Here is a 13,471-nt window from a genome sequence, read left to right on the forward strand (position 1 = left end):
GTCCATTAAAAACCAAGGAACATTAATTCCAATGGTTTCTTTATACGTGTTACCGTTTCAACGGTAATCATTCAGAAATATTATAGCCAGTTTTTTCCAAGGGACCGAATGAGCTTACTTGTAAGCCATACGCAGGCGCCACAAAGACGTAGCCAACCCACCCACTTTAAAGTCACCTGCTTTGCAAACCATCATCAGGGAAATTTCTATGAAATTCGACATACGTAATACCTCAAGATTCAGATCTGTTCTTTTTAAAAAGAACGAAATATTAGACTGGGATATCGGTGAACGATATCTACTTTGAAAAATACTTTCTTTGTTGGAACACAATACTTCATCGGGCACGCTTTTATGCTTTACAAGAGCTTCCAAATGCACTTGCTTCTTACCAACGGTTTTCGCGATTTAAAAAGGTTAAACAGTTCCCATTACTCCTTTAGTTTTTTTTTCGCGTTTTCTTTCGGGTTGAGTGTAATAGTACTCATAACCATTCTCTCGAGTTTTCTGTTGGACTAGGGTCTCACGACTAAGGTAGTGCCCGAATAATTTTAGGATTGCTCGAAAGAGGCTATTCTTTGACAATGTATGAAAGACGTTTCGTGTCATCCTCTTAGGAAATATAAGTGTAAATGAAAGAATTCTCTCCCTCACACACACACACACACACACACACACACACACACACACACACACACACACACTTGCTGACCGAATATACACCACCCTGAACTATATGGAATAAAGTCGTCATAGCTTCTGAACGGTTTGCTTTAGGGCGTCCAAACTGCAAGGTTGAGTGCGGAACATGATGAGAATTAGTATGCGCTGTGCGGTTTGGTTTAGCGACGAAGAGCGCTTCCCTTTGGATGGGTTCGTCAATAAGCAAAACTGAGCATCGGTGCTATAGTCTTTGATACCATGGTGACTACCGAAGGCTACATGAAGGCTTTGGAAGATGAATTCAATCCCTTTACCATGATCTGAAAATATGCGTCACATGCAAGAAGCAGCTCGACCTCATCGAAGCAGGACAGTGTTTGATATCCTGGAGGAGCACTTTGTGGACTGCATACTGACTCTGGGATACCCAGGAGCCACTGGAATGGACTTTGATTGGCCGCCATATTCTCCGTATCTGAATATATGCGACTCCCTTTCGTGTGGCTATATTAAAGGCAAGGTGTACAGCAGTAACAAAAAAAAACCATTGCTGAGCTGAAAACATCCATTCAGGAGGACATGGACAGCATTGATGTTTCGACACTTCAGCGGCTCATGCAGAATTTCGCTATTCGTCTGCGCTACACTATCGTCAAAGAAGGCAGGCATTTCGAACATGTGATACTCGTAATCAGAATATCTGTAGTGACGTTTACGAGTTGAAAAAAGTGTGTGCACACCTTAGTTTGTAACTAATTTACGTTTCTTTTCGTATAATTCAATAACTGTCGCCCTGTAGCTTCGTAGTAACAGAATTACCCTGATGTACAGGGTGACACACGGGAGACGGACGGTTTTTAATGAAATAATACTCAGCCAACTTTAAAAGTAATGCATGTTTATTTACACAAAATCAAAGCTCATTATTTGTCATTTTAGTTAACAAAATTATTGGTAAAAAATAATGTCGTCAAGGTGATGTCCATCATTTTGAATGCAGGACTCAAGTATCTTCTCAAAATCGTCCATCACACGGAGTAAAATAACTGCAGGGATGGCAGCACTTTCTTGAATTATTGCATTCTTTAACTCGTCCAAATTTCGTGGTTTGTGGTTATAGACACAGTTCTTGAGGTACCCCCACAGAAAAAAGTCACATACTGACAAGTCGGGAGACCTGGGAGGCCAAGGAACATTTCAATGACAGTTCTTAGACGCATGTTTCCTGGCCGGATTATATTAAGTTTTGGCAGTTTCCAGAATGAGATTTTCTCTCTGCAGCGGAGTGTGCGCTGATATGAAACTTCCTGGCCGATTAAAACTGTGTGCCGGACCGAGTCTCGAACTCGTGACCTTGCCTTTCGCGGGCAAGTGCTCTACCAACTGTGCTACCCAAGAAAGGCAAGGTCCCGAGTTCGAGTCTCGGTCCGGCACACAGTTTTAATCTGCCAGGAAGTTTCATGTCATTGAAGTGTTTGCGGTGTGTGATGTTGCCCCATCCTGATGGAACGAAACGCGATTTAAAGGGATTCGTCGTCTTCCTAGTTCTGGTTTCAAGAATGTTTCAAGCATACGAATGTAACGATCCGAATTAACAGTAACTGTGGCCCCTTTCTCTTAAAGAAAAATAAGGTCCAATAATGCCAACAGAGCCAAGAGCACAATAGAGTGTTTCTTTTTCTGAGTGTAGAGGACGCTGGTGGATAAGGTGTGGATGCTCTGGAGCCCAGTAACGTAGGTTTTGCTGATTCAAGGTCCCTTTTAAATGAAAACGAGCTTCATCGCTCATCAATAAAATTTCATTTTCATTCGATCCTAAAGTCACTTTCATTCTGTAAGCGAAGTCTTATAGTACAGCAAAATGAGTTTCCATTAGTTGTTGGACAATGAAAATTTTGTAGAGACGGAATTTTAATTCCTTATGCAAAATTCGTCTAACTGATTCACGATTGATTCGTAATTCACTAGCATGACGTCTAGCTGACCGTCCTGGGCTTCTGACTGGCGCTTGCCTTAACCTTTCAACGTTTTCTGGTGTCTTTACTCTGCGTCACAGGCCAGGATGATTCTTATCCAGTATGTTTCCAGTTGATCTGAAGTTTTCCACCCATCTGAGGATTGTGTTACGGCTCGGAACATCTCCATGTCCACCGACATTAAACCACGCACGAAACAATCGCTATGTAGCAATAATAGACTCACAACTTTTCACGAAACTGTCATAGACAAACACTCGACTGCTCCATAGTGACTGAGTAAATGAAATGGCGTCTTGTGTGGCTTAGGACTATCCCCATCAAGACCACCTCCCGCCACGGCGCCCTCAATACTAGGCAGTTCGAAACCGTCCCTCTCCCCTGTGTATCCCTGTATTTTACAGTCTGTTGCAAAGTTTAGCTTGCAATTCGTCAAGTCCCTTTCGTCACACCGTAGGTCTTCTGTCTACTGAAAAGATGTTGAGTTTACTCTAAACAGCAACATTATTCACTACTTTGGCCTTTTGTTACCGTGGTCCCTTACGAACTGGGTCGCTTTCCCTCGGTTATCTTTGTTCATGTATGTTATTTTCTATGTAATTTTTCTGTTGTACCCTTCCGTGATAACCCTCAAGACAGATGGTCACTTGCTTACCTCAATCTTACAACAGATGGATAACAATTTGTGGTACCTCACGAAATAGTTCATTGGTGCGCCCCTGATGATGTCAAGACGGTCATTTGACGGTAAATAGTGCCCGTTGGACACTGGCATTTGGTCGCTCACCCGTGAACTATTTCGATATGAAGTTCCCCGGGGAAAGCTGGAGAATGACAATTTTACGTAAGGGAAGGTAGGATGCAGTTTAACGAGGAGAACTGAGTAACGCAGCGATTTGTGCCAAAGTTATCATGTAGGCTTGTGTTTAACCTAGTCACGTTATCATTTGTTACCCCTTTTTGCCAGTGCACTTTGAAAGCGATTATAGATCATCTTCGATGTTTAGCGAAAAAACTATGTTTTGAAGTATGTGAAACAAACTTTCATCATAATATAATGTTCTGTGTTTTGTTTATAGTCATAAAAGCACCTGCATTAATGAACACTGCGGTCAAAATCATGTGCTAGTGTATGATATAGCATTTCGAAAAATTTGCAACTTTCAGCAATTTTTTCATGATTTACGAATTCATATAAAGTTGTACTACGGGACACGGTGCAACAGTTTAGTGTGGGGCGCACATGTGGACATAATGTTCTAGAAGTCGCTGACAATGATGGAGGTGAGCATGGATGCTTGAAAATTGATGTCAGTCTCAAGATTTCTGATGTTCTATGAATATTTTTATAAATGAAATTGTTATCAAAGATTCTAAATGTTATTATTTCTATCATTTAATTGTAGCTGTATTTCGAAGTAGCCTAAGTATAGATGTTTTGCAGATGTGAATGTCGTTTTTCATGCTTGTCACACTTTATCCCATAACGTGTTACACTCTGCCACACACTGGGGCACACTTTAACTTTTTACATGCATACTTAATACTAACAATAATTACACCAATTCATGCCAATGTAAGTCATCTCTTTGACGTTTGTTTCCGTGCGGAGACATTAATATCGACCGAATTCCTGCGGGATTCAAAAGTTGCGAGGAGGAGATTAATGGACGAGAGATTCTGCCCTTTAGCGTGAGATAAGTTGAGAATTTGGGTAGGGCGTAAAGCGTCTCCGGATTGCCGAAGCTTCAGCGGCACAGTAGCTCTGCGTGTTCCGTCAGAGGATTAGCTCCCATTCGTAATATTAAACAAAACAAAAAAAAAGACAGAGTGAATGGCAACATTGAACTTGACGTCTTCCCCGAACAAATGCAACGAACACTAACGAAGAAAATGAGGTAAAAAGAGCAGTTAAGGCAACCGTTCCAGAGAAGCCCATCATCAGGGTACGAGTCCTGGTGCGGAAGAAATTTTCAGTTCTCGCCGTTCCATTACCACAGTGCCTTGTGCGATTGGAAGTCACGAATTTGCCACTCATCCTTTTCCTTTCATTCCCAATATTTTGTTTCATATCAACTTTTCTTTCAACACGCATAGTGACGCAGTTACAGAGATATTGCAAGTTACTGAATACAAAGAGATGAACACAAAGCGATCATTAATAGTGATTATTAACCTCTGACCAGCCACAGGTCTCTGTTAAAACCAAATATGTCCTCGACAACGTGCGAACATGCGACGTTGCCCGTGGTCTATTCTGATCACACAGTGGAAGTGGAGGGGCCACATGCAGTCCAAAAAGACAGTACCACATTTTTAAGTAAATCATACATTTTCAATTTTGACACATACTCAAATATTCACCTTGGTTAAAAAAATAAACAGCCGTGAGTGGAAGTACCGAGTCAGGCATTGTGATTCCGCTGGGCACAACGAAAAGATGCCTCGCACCACTAAGGCAGACATATCGGGGCCCGAGCTCGAACAGGTATCACCCAGTGCTAAAAGGAACGAACAGCAGGTAAGCTGAATCTGTACATTAAACTGAGCTGTTACTGCAACGGCTGTGGGTGTAGATCCAGAAAGGTCTCAATGTTTGCCCTGGGATCGACCAGGGCAACGGCTAAGTGAAGAGATCACACCGAGCTGGAATGAACAGTCAACGGGTGCCCAACATGGAAGCAACAATGCGGAGCGAGGCGACGAGCGGGTACGTAGTACCTACTGTAAAAGACCAGCAGATCCCCGTCCCCTCTCTCTCACTGGCGGATGTGACGGTAACCCGTTCGTAAGGGGAGCCGGGAGGGGCGGGAGGGGGGGGGGGGGAGGTTGGGTGCAGCGACGTAGCCGCTAGGAACGCCAACGTGAAGCCTATTGCAAATTAAGGGCTCTGTGGCACCACGTCTCGGTAAAGACCACTAAAGATGCTTACCTTTTTGCCTAGGTGTTCACAGAACTGTGTTTGAACGGCGCTGTTTTGCAGATACTTTGGTTTACATCCAACATTCAGTTCCTTTGGTGCAATTCCAGCCAACATTACTTGTTGATCCATATGGTGGTAGCCTCCGTTCTAGAACAGAATTTTGCGTTCCTGCCGGTTCTGGATGTTGCATTTATGTCTGGTACGTGACTGATTCTCTGGTAGTTTAAGAGTAATAGGTTCTATACCGTTTAAGCAGTTTTCAATGTAGTATTAATACATTAGTTTAACTGGATATGTATGTTGATTATATAAGCTGAAGGGTCAAAGTAACTGGTACACGTGTCTGATATCGTGTGGGGCCCTCGCTAGCACGCAGACGTGTCGCTGCACGACGCGGCATGGACTCGACTAATGTCTGAAGTAGTACTGGAGGCAACTGACACCATGAGTCCTGCTGGGTTGTCCATAAATCTCTTCTGAACAGCACGTTGTCAGGCATCTCAAATATGCTCAATAATGTTCACGTCTGGGGAGTTTGGTGGCCAGCGGAAGTGTTTAAACTCAGATGAGTGTTCCTGGAGCCACTCTATAGCAATTGTGGGGTGACGCATTGTCCTGCTGGAATTGCGCAAGTCCGTCGGAATGTACAATGGTCATGCCTACACACGTGTCACCTGTCAGGGTCATATCTAGGCGTATCAGGGGTCCCATATCACTCCAACTACACACGCCCCACACAGTTACAAAGCTTCCACCAGCTTGAACAGTCCCCTGAAGACATGCACGGTCCATGGATTCATGAGGTTGTCTCCATACCAGTACACGTCTATACGCTAGCTACAATTTGAAACGAAACTCGTCCGACCAGGCAACACGTATCTAGTCATCAACAGTCCAGTGAAGGTGTTGACGCCCACAGGCGAGGCGTAAAGCATTGTGCCGTGCTGTCATGAAGGATGCACGAGTGGTTCTTCGACTCCCAAAGTACATATCGATGATGATACGTTCAATGGTTCGCATGCTGACACTTGTTGATGGCCCATCATTGAAATCTGCAACAATTTGCGGAAAGGTTGCATTTCTCACACGTTGCACGATTCTCTTGAGTTGTCGTTGGTACCGTTCTTGAAGGATTTTTCTCCGGCCGAAGCGATGTCGGAGATTTGATGTTTTACCGTATTCTTGATATTCACGGTACACTCGTGAAATAGTCTTACAGGAAAATCCCCACTTTATCGCTACCTCGGAGATGCTGTGTCCCACCGGTCGTTCGCCGACACGTTCAAACCAACTTAAATCTTGAAAATGGCTCTGAGCACTATGGGACTTAACATCTGTGGTCATCAGTCCCCTAGAACTTAGAACTACTTAAACCTAACTAACCTAAGGACATCACACACATCCATGCCCGAGGCAGGATTCGAACCTGCGACCGTAGCAGTCGCGCGGTTCCGGACTGAGCGCCTGAACCGCTAGACCACCGCGACCGGCCAACTTAGATTATTACTGCTGCTACAATGGCAGGTTATCAAGATTTAACAACTGCGCCACTTGTTGTCTTATACAGTCGTTGTCGACCGAAACTGCCAGGTACTCCATATCAACGACCTCAGTAGTCATTAGACATCGTGAAAAACCAGAATGGGGCGCGCTGCGTGACTTACGGACTTCGAACGTGGTGAGGTGACTTGGTGTCACTTGTGTCATACGTTTTACGAGAGATTCCCACACACCTAAACATCCGTATGTCCACTGTTTCCGATGTGATAGTGAAGTGCAAACATGAGGGGAAACGTACAGCACAAAAAGCTAGAGGCCGACGTCGTCTGTTTACTGACAGAGAGCGTCGACAGTTGAAGAGGGTCATAATGTGTAATAGGCAGACATGTATACAGACCATCAATACAGGAATTCCAAACTGCATCAGGATCCACTGCAGGTACTATGACAGTTAGGTGGGAGGTGGTAAAACTGGGATTTCATGGTCGAGTGGCTGCTCATAAGCCACACATCACGTCGGTAAATGCCAACGGCGCCTCGCTTGGTGTACGGAGCATAAACATTGGACGATTGAACAGTGGAAAGACGTTGTGTGTAGTAACTTATTACTGTACACGACGTGGCGATCCGATAGCAGGGTGTGGATGTGGCGAATGCCCTGTGAACGTCTTCTGCCAGCGCGTGTAATGCCAACACTAAAACTCGGAGGCGATGTTGTTATGGTGTGGTTGTGTTTTTCATGCAGGGGGCTTGCATCCCTTGTTGTTTTTATCACAGCGCAAGCCTACATTGATGTTTTAAGGACATTCTTGCTTCCCACTGTTGAAGAGCAATTCGGGGATGGCGATTGCATATCTCAAGAGGATCGAGCACCTGTTCATAATGCACGGCCTGTGGCGGAGTGGTTACACGGCAATAACATCCCTGTAATGGTCTGGCCTGCATGGGGTCCTGACCTGAATCCTATAGAAGACTTTTGGGATGTTCTGGAACGCCGACTTGGTGCCAGGCCTCATTGACCGACGTCCATACTTCTCAGTTCAGCACTCCGTGAAGAATGGGCTGCCATTCCCCAAGAAAGATTCCAGCACCTGATTGTACGTATGCCTGCGAGAGTGGAAGTCGTCACGAATGTTAAGGGTGGGCCAACACCATACTGAATTCCAGCATTGCCGATGGAAAGCTCCACGAACTCCTAAGCAATTTTCAGCCAAGTGTCCGGATATTTTTGATCACTTAGTGCATATGATCTAGTGGATTGTTTTGCCCTTCCTATTTATTTAAAAGACTGTGACGCGTGGTAGCAGCTGCCTCATCTGCCTTTCTCAGTTCATTTAAAAATTTTCCCCTAAATTTTGGCTTTCCAACATATTCCCGCTTTTATTAACACGCAACTTACCTCAGCCTCCCACGAGCTCCCACTTATCATTCGCAGTAAGTAGCTCAAATATGGTTCGAATGGTTCAAAAAAGGGCTCTGAGCACTATGGGACTCAACTGCTGTGGTCACCAGTCCCCTAGAACTTAGAACTACTTAAACCTAACTACCCTAAGGACATCACACACATCCATGCCCGAGGCAGGATTGGAGCCTCCGACCGTAGCGGTAGCGCAGTTCCAGAACCTAGAACCGCTCGACCACTCTGGCCGGCTAAGTATCTCATACCCATCCCCTACCAGTTGCGTTTTCTCAGTCATTCATTCAACCGAGTTCATTGTCACTATCTCTTTGTACCTCTCTATAACTGTCTCCTGTGTCACAGCTAATGACCGCGTCCTCCGTCCTACATGCTGTCCTGTTGACAGCGCCTCTGTCTTTCTTTCCCTCAAAAAGGAACGAACATGTTCGGATGCTAAAATTTTTGAGCCAAATTTTAAAGGTGCTGAGAAAGGGGGAATGAGATGGCTGGTACACCACTTTTCAATCAGAGCCTTCTATGTAAACAGGAACATATTCAAATTTTTCTGCTCCGATACGAGCATTTTTCCGTTGGTTCCCTTCTTGTCTCTGCTGTAGCAGGGCGTGTAATTTATATGAAGGGAAATGTATTCGTAAGTAAAATTTAGAAAGTTTGCTTTTGTAAAACTGAAATAACGAAAAACTAATTTTATACCTCAGGTCGAGGTTTTACGTGCAAAAATATTTTGTTTGTGGTTCAGTACTACAAAATGGAGTTACCAGATAATAGTGGAGACACTTTAAAGCTTATTTCTCTGTGATACGTTTTGGTCTCACACGGCAATTGACGTACGTAGTTAACGTGTACAAGTTGGGGAAATTCGAATCTCAGTGTATCGGAAACGGACGAAGACATGAAGAAAATTTTCAAGGTTGCCCGAGAACGTGATCGTAGGAATACATAGTAGATATTACAGCCATTAGCTATCCATAACTCTCTCGGAATCCGAGGCACGGTTTTGGTACCCAAATAACAAGTTTGTGGGGTGTTTCCCGATAACGGATAAGGATTTTTGAAAACGCGAGATGGCTCATCTAAATGAATTACTAGAGAATAAACCGTTAAAATTTCGGCAATTTCCTGTTCTTATTTATTATTAAATTTCGTCTATTATCACGTTTTACGTGTAGAATTAGGGTAACTTTGAACCTCTCTATCTTGAAAACGGACAAATATGTCAAGAAAATTTTCAACGTTATTCAATATCGGAATCTTAGAAATATGTCGTTAAAATTTCAGCTATTTTCTGAGCATAGACATTTTGCAATCCCCTGCTGCGCTTTCGTCCACTGGTGACGGTGCATGTTTAGTAAAAGAAAACACGTCCTTTGGAGTTTTACGAGGGACCGCCCATGGATTAACGGTGCCTTAGAATGTACTATCAAGACCACCTTTTATAACATCAAATGAAGAGAGAGCCAACCGATTTTCTCCATTTGTTCCATTTGCCTAAGTAGGAGAAAATGGGTAATATTCATACTTTGACCCTGTACTCCCGCGTGTATACTGATTAAAGATGGCCACATATAAATATTCTGTGAAAGCTTTTGAAGCACATTTGGCGCCAATTATATTTCCTGGACTGGATTGTAAGGCGTACACAGGAGCAGATATAGACTCAGATCACAATATACTAGTGATGAAGAGTAGGCTGAAGTTGAAGACATATGTCAGGAAGAATCAAAACGCTAAGAAGTGGGATACGGAAGTTCTAAGGAATGACGAGATTTGTTTGAAGTTCTCTAAAAAGGGCCATCACAGAAGTTGGGAAGGAAAACATAGGTACAAAGAAGGTAGCTGCAAAGAAACCATGGGTAACAGAAGAAATACTTCAGTTGATTGATGAAAGGAGGAAGTACAAACATGTTTCGGGAAAATCAGGAATACTGAAATACAAGTCGCTGAGGAATGAAATAAATAGGAAGTGCAGGGAAGCTAAGACGAAATGGCTGCAGGAAAAATTAAGATATGATTGTCGGAAGGACAGACTCAGCATACAGGAAAGTCAAAACAACCTTTGGTGACATTAAAAGCAACGGTGTTAACATTAAGAGTGCAACGGGAATTCCATTGTTAAATGCAGAGGAGAGAGCAGATAGGTGGAAAGAATTAATTGAAAGCCTCTATGAGGGTGAAGATTTGTCTGATGTGATAGAAGAAGAAACAGGAGTAGATTTAGAAGAGATAGGGGATCCAGTATTAGAATCGGAATTTAAAAGAGCTTTGGAGGACTTCCGGTGAAATAAGGCACAAGGGAGAGATAAAATTCCATCAGAATTTCTAAAATCATTAGGGGAAGTGGCAACAAAACGACTATTCACGTTGGTGTGTAGAATATATGAGTCTGGCGACATACCATCTGACTTTCGGAAAAGCATCATCCACACAATTCCGAAGATGGCAAGAGCTGACAAGTGCGAGAATTATCGCACAATCAGCTTAACAGCTCATGCATCGAAGCTGCTTACAAGAATAATATACAGAAGAATGGAAAAGAAAATTGAGAATGCGATAGGTGACGATCAGTTTGGCTTTAGGAAAAGTAAAGGGACGAGAGAGGCAATTCTGATGTTACCGCCAATAATGGAAGCAAGGCTAAAGAAAAATCAAGACACGTTTATAGGATTTATCGACCTGGAAAAAGCGTTCGACAATATAAAATGGTGCAAGCTGTTTGAGATTCTGAAAAAAGTAGGGATAAGTTATAGGGAGAGACGGGTCATATACAATATGTACAACAGCCAAGAGGGAATAATAAGAGTGGACGATCAAGAACGAAGTGCTCGTATTAAGTAGAGTATAAGACAAGGCTGTAGCCTTTCACCCCTACTCTTCAATCTGTACATCGAGGAAGTAATGATGGAAATAAAAGAAAGGTTCAGGAGTGGAATTAAAATACAAGGTGAAAGGATATCAATGATACGATTCGCTGATGACATTGCTATCCTGAGTGAAAGTGAAGAAGAATTAAATGATCTTCTGAACGGAATGAACAGTCTAATGAGTACACAGTATGGTTTGAGAGTAAATCGGAGAAAGACGAAGGTAATGAGAAGTAGCAGAAATGAGAACAGCGAGAAACTTAACATCAGGATTGATGGTCACGAAGTCAATGAAGTTAAGGAATTCTGCTCCCTAGGCGGTAAAATAACCAATGACGGACGGAGCAAGGAGGACATCAAAAGCAGACTTGCTATGGCAAAAAAGACATTTCTCGCCAAGAGAAGTCTACTAATATCAAATACCGGCCTTAATTTGAGGAAGAAATTTCTGAGGATGTACGTCTGGTGTACAGCATTGTATGGTAGTGAAACATGGACTGTGGGAAAACCGGAACAGAAGAGAATCGAAGCATTTGAGATGTGGTGCTATAGATGAATGTTGAAAATTACGTGGTCTGATATGGTAAGGAATGAGGAGGTACTACGCAGAATCGGAGAGGAAAGGAATATGTGGCAAACACTGATTAGGAGAAGGGACAGGATGATAGGACATCTGCTAAGACATGTGGGAATGACTTCCATGGCACTAGATGGAGCTGTAGAGGGCAAAACTGTAGATGAAGACAGAGATTGGAATACATCAAGCAAACAATTGAGGACGTAGGTTGCAAGTGCTACTCTGAGATGAAGAGGTTAGCACAGGAAAGGAATTCGTGGCGGGCCGCATTAAACCAGTCAGTAGACTGATACAAAAAAAAAAAAATAAATAAATAAATAAATAAATAAAAATAAAAAAAATTCTGTTGAAATTTTGTCCCTCTATTCATATTGTTTAAGAAAACAAGTTTGATTTATGTCTTATGTTGACACATTAGTTATGACTTTTCCTGGTGTTAAGGTTTCCACAAAAAAGAATAAAAGGGATGTACAACAAATCAATCATTTGTTGTTGTCTACAATTACTTCCAAACGTTGCCTCAACGTTAGAATTCACTTAATTTCCAATAGTAGAAATCGTCCAGCCAAGATTTCAGTTAAACGTCATTACTGAGCTAAGCCCCTTGCATTGCAGTCGAGAAGGACTGAAACAGGTGGAAATCCGTAGGCGACACGTCGGAAAAATACGACAGCACTTTCCTGTCAAAGGGAAACGGCATTGCCGCAGTGGACACACCGGTTCCCGTGAGATCATCGAAGTTGATCGCTGTCGGGCGTGGCTAGCACTTGGATGGGTGACCATCCAGCCGCCATTTTTCGGGGTGCACTCAACTTCGTGATGACAATTCAGGAGCTACTCGACCGAATAGTAGCGGCTCCGGTCATAGACAACCATCTAAACGACCGTGAGAGCGGGGTGCTGACCACACGCCCTCCTATCAGCATCCTCAACTGAGGATGACACGGCGGTCGGATGGACCCGATGGGCCAGTTGTGGCCTGAGGACGGAGTGTCTTTTTTTCCTGTGAAGTGTTTCACTGGCTCCCTTGACGATCTAAGGTGTTGTGTTGCAGAAGAACGCCATGTCACTGCTGAGATCGTTTTTGCTATCTAGCGTTGTTGACCCGTTGCCTTTGTTGGACATCCGCATTCACTGTTTGATTTGAAGCAGTTCGAAGTCGAAATTGCCGTCTTTGAATCGCTTAAATCAATTTTGAGCCGTTGTAAGAGAGATCGCTTCTTTGTCACACCCATACAAATCCCTCCACTTGCTTCTGTGTCTCTGGCATACCGATTACATGCAAAATGAAAAAGGTGTTGAAAATTCTCTTTTGTGTCGACTAAACAACTCTATTTTATTGGCCTGAAAAGAAAAAAAAGCTCTACACATCGTTTCGAAAGAGAACATAATTTCCTACCGAATAGTATAAAACGCATGCCAAAAAATGTATTTTTCTCTCAAAATCTTCGTTTCACGAAAAACGCCAGGACTTATGGTCGAATCCAATGTATATTAAAGAATTTTGAGTATATAGTTGAAGCTTGTGTTACTGAAGCGTAAATTATTTGT

General features: G+C 43.0%; 1 protein-coding gene across 1 annotated transcript in view; it reads left to right on the forward strand.

The window, feature by feature from the left end:
- Positions 1-5,079: 5,079 nt before the first annotated feature.
- LOC126278744 (uncharacterized) overlaps positions 5,080-13,471 on the forward strand; it is a 153,260-nt gene continuing 144,868 nt past the window's right edge. Inside the window, exon 1 of the mRNA XM_049979021.1 lies at positions 5,080-5,160. Coding sequence (XP_049834978.1) covers positions 5,080-5,160 — 81 coding nt within the window. The remainder of the gene's footprint in view (positions 5,161-13,471) is intronic.

Source organism: Schistocerca gregaria, chromosome 6 (assembly GCF_023897955.1).
Source record: "Schistocerca gregaria isolate iqSchGreg1 chromosome 6, iqSchGreg1.2, whole genome shotgun sequence".
NCBI lineage: Eukaryota > Metazoa > Arthropoda > Insecta > Orthoptera > Acrididae > Schistocerca > Schistocerca gregaria.